Source organism: Melozone crissalis, unplaced genomic scaffold (assembly GCF_028551555.1).
Source record: "Melozone crissalis strain CALT ecotype California unplaced genomic scaffold, PUWL_Pcris_2 ptg000057l_1, whole genome shotgun sequence".
Classification (NCBI taxonomy): domain Eukaryota; kingdom Metazoa; phylum Chordata; class Aves; order Passeriformes; family Passerellidae; genus Melozone; species Melozone crissalis.
Genome location: NW_026535835.1, coordinates 9,341,505 through 9,357,686, shown reverse-complemented (window position 1 = coordinate 9,357,686; position 16,182 = coordinate 9,341,505). Strand labels below are relative to the sequence as shown.

Genomic DNA, 16,182 nt, shown 5'->3' with positions numbered 1-16,182 from the left:
CACTTGGGGCTGTGTCAGTGCCTTCAGCAGTCTCAGTTTATCAGAGTCATTCTTTTAAATGCTCCCAAGGCCTACATTTAGTCTTAATTAATGGCTCATTAATTTTTGTTAACCCTTGAGGTTTTCCCTTGCCTTTGGGGATTTTTTTCTGCCTTTTGGTTCACATTTGGAGCTCTTGCCCTTTCTGGAAGCAGCTTCCTGAGCTGGTTTTGTAGGAGGATTATTTAACACATCCTGGAAAGGAAGGGGAAGCAAATAATTAACCTTTTCTGCCTCTTTAACTTCCCTGAGGATGGTGATTTTGGGCCTCCCAAGATTCCTGCGGGGAGTCTCAAAGGGAACATCTCCTTCCATTCCAGCACGCTAGATAAGGCTGCACGAAATTAAAATTTCAAGACCCTGAAAATAGCAGGATCTGGTGATTCACAGGTGCAGGAAAGTGGCCATTCTAACTGTCAGAACATCTCTCAATAATTCAGATCAGTGGCAGATATTCAGGATTTGTCCAGCATCCCCTGTGAGCAGAACTTCCAGAGGGGCGTGGAGTGTAGAACGCCTCGGCTGAGCCACGCTCCCACCAGTGTCAGCACCCCCCTGGGCTCAGGTAATGCAGGGAGGGGGAAAAAGAGGATTCACAGGGAATTGTTTCTCCTCTCTGTGCCAGCCAGGCCTTTCTGCCAGGATTTTTTTAATGTGAAAATCATCAAGGTGAATCATGAACCTCCATTTCTCTGTGCAGGAATGTCAGGCTTGCACAAGAAATGCTGTTGTTCCTGTTGGAAATCTCATTGTCCAAAGACACAGAATTAAAGGAGGATTTACAGGGACACAGCTGAAAAAGTCACTGCCTGAAAGGTCTCTGGCAGCCTTCATAAATCAGAAATTAAGTAATTTTAACTTTAACTGATACATGTGGATTTTAGCATTTTAAAGGCAATTTAATAAGCACTCAGTAACTTTATAACAAGTTAAATGACATGATAAATGTTTGTTGAACTGGAGTGCTAAAGAGTAATGAATTAACATTTGTGCTTCATTAATTTGGTGTTAAACAGAGGCTGGAATTTCTCAGTTGGCAAAGTTTTGTCTGAGGTGGAATTCCTGGATTATCAGTTTGGTCTTTTGTGGATAGAGTTTCTTGTGCAGGTGCCTGTCCCCTTTAAATTTTTTCGTGCTTCTGTTGAAATGTGCTAAAGATACAAAAATTCCAAAAATAATTCTCCAGCTTTGCTGTCTTCACTTTTTTTTTCCCTTTTTTCTTTTTTTTTTTTTTTTTTTTTTTAATTCTAGACGAAAAATTTCCATTAGCCTTTGAGAAATACAAGCAGTGCCGTGAATTTTCTTCAGATTCTTCCTTTTGTGGCTCTCAAGAGACCTCCTCCACACTGTTCAAGACTTTCACCACAGCTTGGGAAGGGGAGAGGAGCATGGAAATTCCAGTGGTGGCTCCGAGAGTTTGCCCATTTGGACCAAAAGAGCCTGTAAGTCAGAAAATCACTTACACCAGGAGTTTCTATAAATATTCTTTTAATGTTCCTTAAAAATATTTTTGACAACACTTTTATTAAGAAGAAATGCAAGCAGAGAAATGCTTGTAGGTCTTTGTGAGTGTTTGGGAATCGTGGCTCTGTGGATGAAGTAAAGAGTCCTGATTAATTTCAGGCATTGATTACACAAAAATTTGGGTTCCTCTTGCTGGGGAATGTTGGCCTCTCTCCAAGTGGCTCTTCCCTGCCCTCCATCCCTCCCTGGCTGTGGGGAATTTCCAATTCCCAGCCTTTGGAATCCTGGATTTTACCCAGAGTATGGAATGGACTTGGCAAAAGGGAAAACCCAGGCCAGATTTCACCTGGAATCTGGAATGGACTTGGAAAAAGGGAAAACCGGGACCAGATTTTACCTGGAGACTGAAATGGACTCAGCAAAAGGGAATACCCGGAGTGGATTATGGCTGGAGTATGGAATGGGCTCGGCAGAAGGAAAAACCCAGACCGGATTTCACCTGGAGTCTGGAATGGACTCAGAAAAAGTGAAAACATAGACTGGATTGTGGCTGGAGTACGGAATGGACTCAGCAAAAGGGAAAACCCGGACCGGATTTCACAATGGACTTGCCCAGACCGGATTTTGGCTGGAGTCTGGAGTGGACTCAGCAAATTAGAAAGCCTGGAACAGATTCCCAATGGAGTCTGGAGTGGACTCAGCAAAAGAAAAAAATGGAGTGGATTTTGCCCAGAGTCTGGAATGGATTTGGCAAAAGGGAAAACTTGGACTGGATTTTGGCTGGAGTTCCAGTGGACTCAGCAAAAGGGAAAACCTGGACCAGATTATGGTCAGAGTCTGGAATGAAGTTGGAAAAAGGGAAAAACTGGACCAGATTCTGACCAGAGTCTGGAATGGACTCGGCAAAAGGGAAAGCCCAGACTGGATTCTGCCCAGAGTCCGGAATGGACTCTGCAGAAGGTGGTTTGAATGAGCCCTTTGTTCAAAGCTTTTTTCTCCTTTTTCAGCACATTAAATGTGCCCAATCTCGTCGGCTTTGTTCAAACCCTTTGGAGTGCAGAGTTTCCATGGTCGCTGCAGCCATTTCCACTGATCCTTTTGGCACTGAAGGTGTTCCTGAGCCACAGCATTATCTCAAATTGCCTTTGCAGACAGTTCTGTATAAAACAGTTTTGTATAACACAGTTGCCTTTTCACCTTTCTTGTTATATCCACTGCTGGGGCTGTGGATCAGAGCTGGAATCAGAGTTTGCTCATTGTGCAGCTGACCTGGCACAGGCAGGTCTGTGTCGTGCTGCTCCAGTGCCAGAACAGTTGGAATTCATTAAATTCATTTACAGCCCTGAGTGGCTCTGCTCATGCTGTCACTTCATGTCCAAAATCTTATTCTAGAATTAAGTGCATATTGCCACTTTGAGGGCAGTGAGGATTTGCCTCTGGTTACAAATTTTTAATTTTGGGGGACTCTTCTAAAGAACAGATGTGCCTGGATTTAATAGTGAAAGATTCCAAGCAGAGAATGGGAACTGAGGAAATCCAGTCAGAAACTTCCATCCAATTATCTGTTCAGAGTGTTGAAATAAAGATTATGTAGCTGATGGTATCTCACAGCTAAATTATGATGCACAGCAGTGTAAGAAAAAGTTTTGACACATCAGTCTTACTCTATTTTCATATTCTGAACTGTTTGGAAAGCTTAGTTTAAAATTTAATGGTCAGCTCAGGCTTTAATTGAAGGTTCTATCTAAATTTTGGATTTAAGGTGTTGAAGAGGAGGATTGAAGATCAGCAGTTTCTCAGTTTACTTCTTGTATTTAATTCTGTTTGATCTCACAGGTTGGGTTGCCACCAGTTGCTTCATCCCTGAGGAACACCAGGCAGGCACCTGGTAAGTCTTTTATCCCAGCCCCAGCCAAAATAAATTGTTCAATAAACAGAGAAATGGATTTGAAAGGAAATTCAGCAGTCTATTAATTATTTTTCCTTCTTTTTTTTTGCTCCTGGATGTCTCTTTTTAGAGGGATAAATAGCTAAGCACTCAACCATGTACTGCTGGTGCTAATTAGGTTATGGATTTTGTGTTTGCACCTGCACACTGAGAACTCTGACCTCTAAATCAACCTCTGTTTGAAGTGTAAATATTACTGGTCTCAGATTTCTGATACACCATTGAGAGCTGAATGTGCAAGTCTGGCTCCAAATGATTTTTCCATTATGGAATTATTGAGGGAAATTTGATAAAATATGAATGAGCCAGGCTCGCGCAGGGTGTTAAATGAAATATGTAAGCAAGATGCTATCAGAGTGTAAGCCTATGTCACAGTTATTAAGGATTAATCACTGCTAATTAACTAGAATATTTTTTTTCTCTGTCTCGGCACTCTCAGAGGCATCTCCCCCCTCCAGTGATGAGCTGCCTCCACCAGCCCAAGAGCTGCTGGATGAAATTGGTAAGAGCCACTTCACCCCAAACTGTGGGAGGCTTTCCAGCTGTGCTCAGTCAGGATTTCTCCCCAACCATTCACTGCCAAAATACACTGGAGCTTCCAAATTAGTTGCAGTCAATTATGAGGAAGATCAAGAGCTTAAATGATCAACAGCTTAAATAACTGGCAGTTCTTGAAGCCTCTGCATTTCTCTGAGTGTTTCCTTGCTGCTGCTGGGAGCACACTGAGTGCAGGTGGAGTTTAACACGGAGAGGAGTTTGGTGTACACTGAATTTTTCAAAGGTGTCCTGGAGCAATTTGTGTTCCCTATTAGAGGAGGCAGCTGCACCCCCCAGGTGTCTGTGCAGAGCTCAGTGATTTGCATTTCTTCTTCTGTTCACACAGAAATGTAAAACTGTGTGTGGTTTTCACTGGAGGGTGTTGGAGAAGAGTTTGCTTTGCTTATCCATCATTAAGCTCTTCCTAAATTAACACCAGACATTGGATAATTAAATTGTCCATCCTCACCTTATTTCCTCAATCACCAAAAAAAGAACCTGTGGAGATTGGCATCAAAGGTGATGCCATTAATGATGGTCATGGGCAGCCTATAGTTTAATATATAAAAAAATTATAAATTATAATATATAAATTATTCTATTTATTAATATATTATAATATATTATATTTCGTATATATTATTCTATATTATATATAGTACTTATTATAAGACATAATATTATTATATAATTATATTATTGTAATACATATAATTATAAATATTAGTAATTATAAATATCGATAAAATAAAAATATATAATGATCTATTTATATATGAATATTTATAATTTAGTATATATTATATTTATTATATATTATTATATATAATATAGTACACATTATAAGACATAATATATAATTATATTGTAAAAATATAATTATAAATATTAATAGTTATAAATATTGATAAATATATAAATATTATGTAATATATAATAACATATACTTATATTTATATTTTTATATAATATGTATAAATATACAAATACTTACAATTATATTATATGTAATTTAATTATTGTAATAAATATAATGTATTTACTATATTATATATTATAATATATATTATTTAAATTATATTCATTCAAAAAATAATATATAAATAATTATAAATGTACAGGTTTTCCTCCAGGGTTGGATGGATAAAGTTTTATGGTATTTTAGTGTATAGGCAGCCTAGACCAACATGGAAATAATGCTGTTTTTAACAGAACACTTAAAGCAGCAAGATTCCATCACTCCAGGCTTGGAAGGGATGGGATTGCCAGACTCCGGAGTGCAAGTGAATGGTTGGTTGCTAACAGTCCCAATGTGGAGATTAAAAATAGAAAATTCTTTTTTCCTTGCTGCAAACTGCCTCTGCATCCTCGTCACTGGCTGTTCAGCTGGAACAATAAATGCAATTTTTAGCTTGGTGCCCCCACCAGTGTTTGCTGCCTTTCCCTGTGTGCTCCCTCCGAGGTCCACGGGGAGCTGCTGGGGGAGGTTTGCAGGTCCAAGCAGGAAAATGAAATTTTCTGCTCTTATTGTGCCACTGGAGCTTGTGCTGTGCTCACACACAGGTGACAACACCCACAGGAGCAGAGGTGCTGGGCAGGTGATGTCAAATCCATTCTGGGAGGGTGATTCACTTCACAAAGTGGCCACTGCACCCCACCTGTTAATGTTCCTAATTCTCCAGCATGAAATAATGCCTCTGGTTTCACAGAGGAAAAAAAATAGCTTCCACTGGGGTAATGAATATTGGATTTCCTGCTCTGTTACAAAGACAGCAGAGTGGTGAATCTTTGTGCTGCTGCAAATGCAAATGGTGCTAAGTGGGAATCATTTTTAGATGTACAACAAGTCGTGTCAGAGGAGCAGAAAACCTAAATGTTTATAGGCTGTGCTTTTTTTTCTTCCTCCAGTGAGTCACAAAGTGAGCAGCAGTAAAAAAAAAAAAAAAGCAGACAAAAAAAGGCAAAAGGAAAAAAAAAGAAAAAGGCAGAACATGAGTTAAGTCTGTAAAAAGCTAAATAACACAGTCACTCGAGAATGATGCTGGCACATGTTTGGTTGTCCTGCAGCTTTGTTAAATCTTTTCCTGAGGGATGGAAGTTCATTGGAGCTTCTTGTTTTTAGGGGGAGAGGACTGCAGCAGGCTATTGCTGGCTGCTCAATCACTGTGGTTTTCTTGGATTTGCATAAAGCACAGCTATTTCAGACTCCCATTTTTTGTGGCAGCCTCGTGCTTCCTGCTTATCACAGCCCAGCAGAAGGGGCTGAAATATTCCCCTAAGTTTAACCCCATCACCATGAATTTCCAGCTGAGAAAATTCCCCATGGGGTGCCCTTCTCAGCCCTAAGCCCAACCCTAACCCTCATTTCTGTGGGGAACAGAATTTGCTGATAAAGCTTTGAGGGAGAGTCACTGGATTTTGATAAATAGGCAAACCGTCCTCAGGTTTCCCTTGGGTTTCTCTCCCATATCTGGGATTGGAAGGGGAAAGATTAAAGATTCATTTCCACATGCATTTTTCATTTCAATGGGAAACAAAATGTGGAGTCCTGTGAATCTGGAAATGTGTTGGAGTGAAATATTTATCTGGGCCTTGCTGCTGGCCACCTTTGACTGCAGATAATGGGAATTTGTTCATCTGGTAGAAAATCAGGCCTGGCTGAAGAAAGAGTGACTGAGAAGTGGGCAACTGGAAATTGCCCAAGTGCAGCAAAGAAAACAACATTTTAATGTCTTTGTTTATCTTCCTTTGATACTAAAATCTTGCTGTTTATGTGAATAGCTCTTGATCAAGGTAAAATGGAAAGCAGAGAGTCAGGAAAAGAATCTGAGAGAAATGAGAAGACAAATCAGAGTTTATGGACTAAGGAGTCATTTAATCTAGCAGAGGATACAGAAAGGTATGAAAAAGGATGGGAAGGCATGTCTGGCTTTGAGTTACAAAGATTTAGAATTTTAACAAGATACAATGCTTACAGAAAACTTTAAATCCCCTTATGACTGTTTTATTTGGAAATTTGCAGCATGACCCTTGTCACCATCCCTTTGAAATCTTTTATTGAACAGGGCTCACTCCAGTCTGGATGATGTTTTGGAAAGAATGCTCCATGCAGTTCCTGGAGATGAGGAGATCCAAGAAGAGCCTCAGGGACACACTCTTGGGTGAGCTGATAATTTCTATTTGTGTTCAAGGGTTTATTTTGTGTGCTGTGTGCAGATCTGTGGAGGACTTTTCAGAAAATGGGCTGAGACTCCTTGGGGAGTGGAGAGTGCCAGGGAACTTGCCTGGAGACGTGAATGTGAACTCTCCTACTAAATTGAGATGGAAAAGAATGTTTTGTTAATACAGCTTCCTGTAGGTGGAAAGCAAATACTTCAACAGCCCTGAAAGGCAGTGCTTGGTCTTTACAGAAATCAGAGATAATTTGACAGAATGGGGGAATTTTTTGAGACAGAGAAAATGTGCATTAAGAGAACAGAGTCATTGAAAGCTCTTTAGAAAGAAGAGTTTGTGAAAATGGTTGAGCTTTCATGGCAGTATATTAGGAAATTTGAAGAACATGGCAGAAGTCATTTAAACATCATTTTAAGGAAAATATTCATATCCCAAATAACTGGTTTTCCTCTTGGAACTAAAGATCAGAGCCCAGTAACTCTGAACAGCTCCACAGTGAGTGCTCATATCCCTAACTTCTGTCTCACTAAGGAACTCATTGGCATCAGAATGTTTGGCATGAGAATTTTCTATTTAATCCTGATAAAAACAAAAAAAAAAAAAAAAAAAAAAAGAGGATGATACACAAAACTTTGTCATTGAAGGGTTGCCAGCCTGGAGGATCCAGAAGATGCTGGAAGGAAGAATGAAGTAGAGCAGAGAGAAGCCTGGGCTGGAGGCAGAGCACCAGGAATCTCTGCAGGAACTTCAGCAGGTGCCCTTGGTCTGTAGAGCTGCTGGATGCACCCAAAGTTTGAAATGTCCCAAATCTCTGGTTACTTTTGGAAATATTGATGGCAATTTTAAAGTGTAGAAGCCTGGGGGTGACATCCCTGTGCTTGTTATTGCATTACAATAACAAATTGTTACAGCAACAGCAGCTGTGCCCCTGTTTGCTGTCAGAGCTCCACAGCTGAGCTGGGATTGGGATTCAGGGATGGAAATCAGGATTATTTCTGATTTTCTGATCCCCATGAGGGTCCTGGGTGATGCAGCAGAGCTGGGACTGGGCTCTGATTCCAAATGGGGCTGAATGAATCAAGCAGAGGAACCTGCAGCTCTTGATTCAGTTGCTGTCTCTGTGTGGCTGTCATGTTCTGAGCTGAATTTCCCTGTTTTTTAGATGAGATCAAGGATCAGAAATCCCACCCCCAGCAGCAGCTGGCTCCAGCTCCACCCTTCAGGTGAGACTCTGTGAGTTAAACTGGAATTGTGGCAGAAATTTATTTGTGGCATGAGCTGCATTCCTGTCTTCCATTAAAAAGATACACTGTGAAATCCCATTCCCTTCATCTTGTACTTTACAGAAGATAAAACAACTTCATAACCATTTTTTCCTCTTTTTTTTTTTTGTTCCCTGCAGGAAAATTATTTTGGATGAGAGCTCTCTCCGTGATTAAAACACAGAGTAAATAAGTTCTACACATCACCTGCTTGCTGCTGCTTGCACAGTGTTTATTCTGTGAATTACAGCCCTTTTTGGCCACATAAACACCTGTAAAGCTCAGATTTCCTTTAACAGCAGCAGCAAGTTCAGAAGGAAACCCAATGCTTTGTGTTCTGAAATGTTTTGTACTGGTTTGATGCCATTGTTGCATGCCCAGGCAGTGTCAATGTGCAGAAGTGAGCTGTTTTTTTTTTTTTACTGTCACATCCTTATGAAACTGCTTTTTATTCTGCACGTGCACATTTTCATAAGCTAGAGAATTCCTTGCTCTGTTGCATTATGCAGTTTTCAGATTAAAGACAAAATGATTGTAATTCTGTGGGCTGCTGGTGCTGCTCAGGCACTGAAATGTTTCCATGCTGGAGTGTTGCAGCCCATGTAGAGTCTGTTTTTCCTTGCTCATTAAATTTAACAAGGTAATTTCTTGTTTTCTCTTTACTTAGTGCTTTTGTGATCTAGTGTTGAACTGATTTGACTGATTAAAGGGATTAATTGCTGTGCAAAAAGCTAATGAGGAAAAGGCAATGTTCTCCAGAGATTGCAAGTGCAGCAATATGTTCCCTGCCAGCATCAGACAAGAATGTGGAAAAAAAATGTGGTTGTTATGAAGATACCTGGTGTTTAATTCAACCACATTTTGGGTAGGCCTTGTCCAAAAAAAACCCACCAAGATCTCTGGATATAATTGAGTTTTGGATGAGAATTTTGATAGGCACAGCAATTTCATATTTCACACTTTTTTGTGATAAATACTGTTCAAGGTGCAGGAGTGAAGGTTGTCCTGTTCCCTGGGCTTTGAGCTGCTGTTGTACATCAAGTTTTGCATCTTCATTCCTGCTTTTGCAAGGAAATGCTCCAATTTTTTACCTGTTCATTTGGTTAAACAACATTAATAAAAGTTTCCAGGGTTATTGTGCTGCCTTTGGTTCTTTTTCTGGCTTGGAGGTTCAATTTTGGGGTTGTTTTGTTGGAGTTTGTAATTTGTTTTTAACATTGCTTCCCATCATCAGGCCATGATACAACCAGGCCCTGATGGAGCTGCTCCAGGGAGGATCCTGCAGGCGTGGGGGAGAAAAGATAAGAGAAAATAAAAATATTTCTGAGGAAAGATAAGAGAAAATAAAAATGTTTCTGAGGAAAAGTAAGAGAAAATAAAAATCTTTTATGTGTTTGTGCTGTGGTGGCAGTGACAGAGGCGCCTCAGGCCTAGCACAGGCCTCGCCCCAGGCTGTGACACAATTGTGGCCAAAAAAATGTTTAATATTTTCTAACCCAGCCTTGTTCCAACCTGGATTCTCTGTGTGGGACTCCTGTGCTGCAGGCAGGAGGATTTTTATTCCTGGTAGGAGCTGCTGGAACAAGATCCTGCTCCCCACGGCCCCGGGGCTGTGTCACCAGCAGGGACAGAGAGCGCAAAAAGTTAAATTGCAAATTTGGATTTTGTGATCCTGTCCTTGGTGGCTTGTGACCAAGGGTCATTCCCTCTCACTTTGGGTGGTGTTTTTGTTGGGTTTCAGGCTTGTTTAATTAAATAAAAAGTAGCCAAAGCCAAGTGGCTGCAGCAGTGTGTGGAGAGCAGCACGGGAGCGTTTTCACATGCACAGAATTATCCATCCCTGGCTGGATAACAACATGTGAAATCTCAGCTTCCTGCATTTCTTGTTCTATTTTATCTGTGGGACCAAATGGTGAGCAGACTGTGAACAGTTTCCCTATCTTTTTTTAATCTTAATGTGGAGAATTTTTATTTCTGTTGGTGGAGGGCCTTTCAAGCAGCCCCATGGCCTGTCTGATCTCCTTATCGGGGCCAGAACACAACAGAGATTTCAGTTTCTCAGCTGCTTGTGCTTCCCCAGATTTAAGTTTAGCACGGACTTGAATCATCCTGATAACATAAAGCATGGGCACAAAAGCTGTGATTAACAGGAACAATTAAACAAGGACCAGTGCAAGACAGCAGAGGAGATCAGAGGGCCCATCTAATGCTGCTTTTCAGCTTCCCAGAGAATGAAAGCCCAATTAATTAAATTAAAACAGTGATACTGAGCTGTTCTAATTCCTCTCTGAGCCCTGTGAGCTGTTCTGCACAGCAGGAGAGAGGGAGGCTGAGACAGGGGTGGGGATGGGTGTCCTGTCCCCCCACACCAGGCCATGGAGACATGGAATGGTTTGGGTTGGAAGATGCCATAAATATTATTTAATTCCACCCCTCTGCTACCTTCCACTAGCCCAGGTTGCTCCAACGTGTTTCATTCCTTTGGACTGGGGTGGTTTGGGGATTTTTGTTTTATTTTTGGTTTGAAGCAGAGAATCTCAGATGGTGAAAAAAAACCAAAAACCAAACCCTCAGTCTCCCAGATCTCATCATCCTCCATGGCAGTGCAAATTGCTGGGGTGCCTGGCTGTGGATCACCTCATTTTGAAAGCAATTCAAGGGTTCAGGATCAGAACTCTATAAGACAACTCTGAAGGCTGGCAGGCTTTTTTAGAGATAGAGGAATTGGGTGAAACCCAGTTTCATCGACTTGCAGTGTTCAATATCACCTTCAGCAGCCTTTCCTGGGCTCCTGAATGACAGAATCTGCCTCCAAAAACAGAAGTGTGATTGCAGCTGGGGTAGATAAACATTGGGATTGGAGATTTGAGATGAGGTGTGAAGCTGTGGAGCCCGTGGAGGTTTTTTATCTTTTATTTTATCCTTTCAGGCTTTGGCATCTTTTGTTTGCTCCTGGTGGGTTTCTGCTATGCCTTGAGGCCTGGTACCACTCATGTTTTCACCCTTGCTGGGAAATCAGTGCATTCAGACCTTTCCTTATTGCCTTAAGTCTAAAAAAAGAAAATTAACTTTGTGTCTGTTTTATTTCCTGGCTGTCTGTAGGGATGTTTGTGGCACTTGCCACGAGTGATGTGCCAGCTCTGGTGGCAGGAGGGGATGTGTTTTCTGTCAAACCTTCCACCAGCCAATAAAACAGATGAACTGCTCAGTATTTATCAGTGTTTATTAACACAGTTGGCTCTCAAACATTCCTGCTGGATTTATGCCAGGTTTGCAGCATCTCCCTGAACTTCCCAGCAGGACCAGGCGTTGCAGGCAGGGCTTGGTCTGTCAGGGGATGGTGACAGACCATGCTCCACCTGACTCTGGGCCAAACAGCACTGAGGAAAAATTACTGTTCATTTTTTATTTGGTGTTCTTGAAAGGCTTCAAAGTAAGGGGCTGGGAGGGAGGGGGTTCCTTAGGAGAGGGACATAGTGAAAATCTGCATTGTCTCCCATGATGGGATGGCTCCTCACCTGCAAGAAGACACTGTCCTGTCTTTTTTATGTTGTTGGGGACCTCTCCAGCCTCGGAGAGCCCCCATCAGCTCCACCCAAGCCCTCTGTGCTGCTGTGGGTGGCACAGGCAGGTCCTGGAGCTGGCACTGGTGCAGGCAGGATGTGGCTGTTGTCACACGGGGTGGGATGGTGTCACCTTGTTCCTCAGCCCCTCTGCAGCCACCTGGGGACCGGGGGCAGCTGGAGAGGTTTTCCCCATGCCCCTGGGGTGGTAACCACAGCACAGCATTCCCAGCAGGCAGCTCTGGAACTGGGCAGGGAAGGAAGGGACAGGTTATTTGTGACAGCAGAAATCCGGCGACTCGACAGCTTGGACCCTGGTTGTATTTTGGGAAAGATCTCTGTCTATTCCCAGCCCAACTCTTTGTGGTTTATGGACAATAAAAGTTTCATTCTGTTTGCTTTGTGCCTTCAACGAGCAGCTTGTGATCCAACATTAAGTTGCCTGACCCCATAAAACCATGGAAGCAGAAAATGAGCTCTTGTTCGGGCTCGCAGGCTGCTCCCTCTCTTCCCATCTTATTCCCCAAATCCTTGCTGCTTACACAGCAACCCCGAGCCTGGAACCACACTTCCAGATAGGATAGATGGTTCCTCCAGGATTTTTGAGCTGTTCTCCAGCTTGGTTTGTTGGTTGCTGTGTTTGTTTGGAGCTTTCTCTCACCTGTTTGTTCATGAAGACGTAGATGATGGGGTTGTAGACTGTGGCCGTCTTGGAGAAGTAGGAGGGCAGGGATGCCAGGGCTGGCTGGATGACAATGTCCTTGTTGGTGGCCACCACCAGTGCAAAGGTGGTGTAGGGCAGCCAGCAGGTGAGGAAGGCCACCACCATGGCCACCACCATGCGTGTCACCTCCCGCTCCGCCTGCTGCGTCGTGTCCGACTCCTGCTGCTGTGCCGCTGCCTGTGGGGGTTTGGGAGAGAGGAGAGACCTGTCAGCAGCCTGGAACAGCATCCCAGCCCTTGTGGGATGAAACAATTGCAGGGCTCACTTACCGCCCGCAGGGTCAGCAGCAGGTTGGTGTAGGAGAAGAGGATCAGGCTGAGGGGCACCACAAAGCAGGTGACAAACAAGGCCAGGATGTAGCTGCTGTTGTTGCTGCCGCCCGTGTACCAGTTGGGTCCGCAGGAGGTTCTCAGGCCTGGAATAAAGGTTGGGAATGAGCCTAAAGCACTTAGGGCTTGGATAAGGGCTCAAGGATGGGCTCCAAAACAGCCATGCCACCTCATCCCCATCCCCAAGGGCTGGAGATCAGCCACTGGGGGTTTGGGGTGGCCAGATGTGATTTGTGATTTGTGGTGGAGTTGTGTCAGGCCCCTACAAGAGCGGGTTTGGGCTGGGTGATGCTCCAGCAGCTACAGCAGCTCCAATAACAACTGCTGCAGTGTCCGGTGGTGGGGAACTTCCAAAGAACAACCTCCAGGAGAGGATTATTGGCTGAGCAAGCAGGAGATATTAACAGGAGAGATTAACCCTTTAGACTCCAGCCCAGACACCCTCCAGCTACCCCAGGCTTGAAAACAAGAAGCAAGAAGACGACACAGCAGAGTCTGATGCACATCTGCCCTACCTTCAGGCACGTAGCTGCTCCAGCCCAGCAGTGGTGGGGTCGTCCAGAGCAGGGACCAGCCCCAGGTGAAGGCACAGCCGCTGGCAGCGTGCCGGCGCTGGAACCGAAAGTCTCCCAGGGGTCTGCAGACCACCAGGTACCTCTCCAAGGCCAGGATGGCCAGGGACCACAGCCCCACGATGCCTGGGGGGACAGCAGGGGTTGTGTCTCAGGGACAGCTTCTGCTGCCTCTGCTGGGACCTGCTAGACGATGGTTTAGTTCAGGGAAATATTGTTTGAACAAGAAGTCAGATGTTTTTTCCTCACATCAGGGACAGCTGTGATATTTGGCTGTTAGAAACTGTGATTTTGGCACTGCTTCTCTCACAGCAGGGACAACGGGGATATTTGGCCCTTAGAGATGAAGTTGGCAATGGGTGGCTGTGACGCCTCGTGGTTACAGCAGCACAGTGTCCTCAAGGAGAGGTTTTGTGCAATTTCCAGCCCCTGGTGCACAGCCAGCACCCATGAAATACATCCCAAAGGATTCCCAATGTCCCCAAGTGGCATTTTCTACTCTGTCAAGACCAAGACTGGACGTGTGGTGACCTGGCACCAGCCAGCACCCATGAAATACATCCCAAACAAGGATTCTCCATGTCCTCAAGTGGCATTTCCCACTCTGCCAACACCAAGACTGGACATGTGGTGACCTGGCACAGCCAACCTTCCCTGTGCCAACCAAGAGCTGAAGGACGCAACTTCCACAACATAAAAGTGCTGACTTTAGGTGCAGAAATATCTCCAAAGCCCCTCTGCCAAACCCAAAAGCACCACCCACAGCCCTGGGGCAGGTCTGGAGTGCTCTCCTTACCTGTCAGGGACACCATGAAGCCCTCCAGCTGGCAGAGGCGCTCCCCAAAGACGAAGAAGCCCTGGATGTTGTTGGAGAGGCTGACGGAGCTGCCGCAGAGCGTCACCAGCAGGTTGGCCACGGCCAGGTTCACCAGGATGTAATTGAGGGGCGAGCGCAGCCTCTTGTGCCGGATGGACACCACGATGACCAGGCCATTGAGCACCGAGGCCGAGGCCACCACCAGCCCCATGAGCACGGCCACAGCCAGGTACATGGCCCTGGGGGCCTGGTGGGGCCACTGGGGGCCATCAAAGGGCCCTGGGGTGCTGCTGTTTGGGGGCTCCTGGGTGCTCTCCATGGAGCAGCAGCACCTGGGGCAGGTGAGCTCCCCCAAAAGCAGAGCCTCTTTATAGAGCTGGAGGGGCTGACGTGCCCCAGAGCAGCTTGGCTTTCAAATACCTTAAGCTTTATTTTAATCTGAAGGGTTTGTCCTCCCCTCCTGCTCTTTATAATCAGCTCTTTATTCCCGAGGGGATAAAGAGTGACTTAAACAGAAATCTGATGGCTGAACAGAGCATCATTTAATTGAGTAAATATTTTTTTTTTTCCTTGTGTTTTCCATCTGTGAGCACCTGGGTCTGGACATCATTCCCTGTGCCCTGGGTTTGCTGGGCTTCAAGGCTACTAAATACATATTAAACACAAATAATTAAAAATATACATGTAGAATATGTACTTAATTAGGCCATATATATGTATGTATATATGTATTTTCTCTCTCCATATATTGGGCCATATTTATGTATTTTCTCTCTCCATATATATATATATATATATATATATATATAAAACCCTATATATATCTCTCTCTCTATATATCCCTATATTATATCTATATATATCCATCCCCATATATATATTTATAAATACTTATAAATATATATATAATATTTATAATACATTGATAGTATTTTATAGTATTTATATAGTACATTTATATTATTTATGCTATATTGCTATATATATATATTCTATATATATAGAATATGGTATATTCTATATACCAAGAAGCCCCCAATGCTCTGGTTTAAAACCATTTCTTCCCAAATGCTTGCCATCCCCCAAATTCAAAATCTGCACCACCATCATCAACCTTTCCTTTTTTTTTAATTTTTATTTTTTAACCTTTTTATTTTCGGTTCCCATTATAAATATTAACAAATCTGACCAAAAGTACACAGATAGGTAATACTGAAATACAAAATTCTCTCAGGATGCAGGTAAGGACGGTTTCTGCAGCCTTCACATGGTAGCAAAACATTGGTATCAAACATTTTCACGAGGCCTGGCATGACAACCACCAACTCTGCATGCAGCTGGGACGCGGGACGGAGTGTCCACTTAGAAAAGACTGGGGTACAAAGTGAAGGAACCCACACACACGTGTCCTACTCCACCTCAGGCATTGACCAGTTTCATAGGCTGGGAAAAAGGATGGACTGAAAGGAATTTTGTCAGAAAAGGGAGGCACAGCCAACCTGGTGCTCCTGGAGCTTCCCCGGAAGCTCAGATCCCAACCAGGTTTTCAGGTGCTGGACCAGAAAGGATTAGTGGGAACATCCGACTTGACAGGCTGCCAGTATTCAAATAAAATCCATGCACATCTGCAGGATGCATTACAAATATTGAGTTATTTAAAAAACCCCTATGAATGTTGGTTTTTTTTCCTTTTATCTCCCTCCCCCCATCCCAATATCAAAGTAGGTGTAACAAGGTGTAACAGGATCATCAC

General features: G+C 43.5%; 2 protein-coding genes across 2 annotated transcripts in view; one reads left to right on the top strand and one right to left on the bottom strand.

Annotated features, from left to right (window-relative positions):
- TEX14 (testis expressed 14, intercellular bridge forming factor) overlaps positions 1–9,457 on the top strand; it is a 38,514-nt gene extending 29,057 nt beyond the window's left edge. The window contains exons 22-30 of the mRNA XM_054287279.1: positions 480–604; positions 1,291–1,481; positions 3,340–3,395; positions 3,859–3,953; positions 6,770–6,887; positions 7,054–7,149; positions 7,807–7,925; positions 8,325–8,385; positions 8,565–9,457. Of these exons, the coding sequence (XP_054143254.1) occupies positions 480–604; positions 1,291–1,481; positions 3,340–3,395; positions 3,859–3,953; positions 6,770–6,887; positions 7,054–7,149; positions 7,807–7,925; positions 8,325–8,385; positions 8,565–8,601 (898 nt within the window). The 3' untranslated portion in view covers positions 8,602–9,457. The remainder of the gene's footprint in view (positions 1–479; positions 605–1,290; positions 1,482–3,339; positions 3,396–3,858; positions 3,954–6,769; positions 6,888–7,053; positions 7,150–7,806; positions 7,926–8,324; positions 8,386–8,564) is intronic.
- A 2,639-nt stretch (positions 9,458–12,096) lies between these two features.
- LOC128944025 (pinopsin) lies at positions 12,097–14,748 on the bottom strand. Its single transcript, XM_054287095.1, has 5 exons — positions 14,409–14,748; positions 13,556–13,738; positions 12,981–13,126; positions 12,649–12,888; positions 12,097–12,234 (listed from the first exon to the last, which is right to left on the bottom strand). The coding sequence occupies exons 1-5, from the start codon at positions 14,746–14,748 to the stop codon at positions 12,097–12,099; spliced, it is 1,047 nt and encodes a 348-aa protein (XP_054143070.1).
- Positions 14,749–16,182: the final 1,434 nt, after the last annotated feature.

Bases quoted from the DNA above. Each gene is read 5' to 3' on its own strand.
- LOC128944025 (XM_054287095.1), bottom strand. From the start codon at position 14,748: ATGGAGAGCACCCAGGAGCCCCCAAACAGCAGCACCCCAGGGCCCTTT. The intron at 13,739-14,408 runs GTAAGGAGAGCA...CTGTCCCCCCAG, and splicing joins CTTCATGGTGTCCCTGACAG to GCATCGTGGGGCTGTGGTCC. The intron at 13,127-13,555 runs GTAGGGCAGATG...CCTTTATTCCAG, and splicing joins GAGCAGCTACGTGCCTGAAG to GCCTGAGAACCTCCTGCGGA.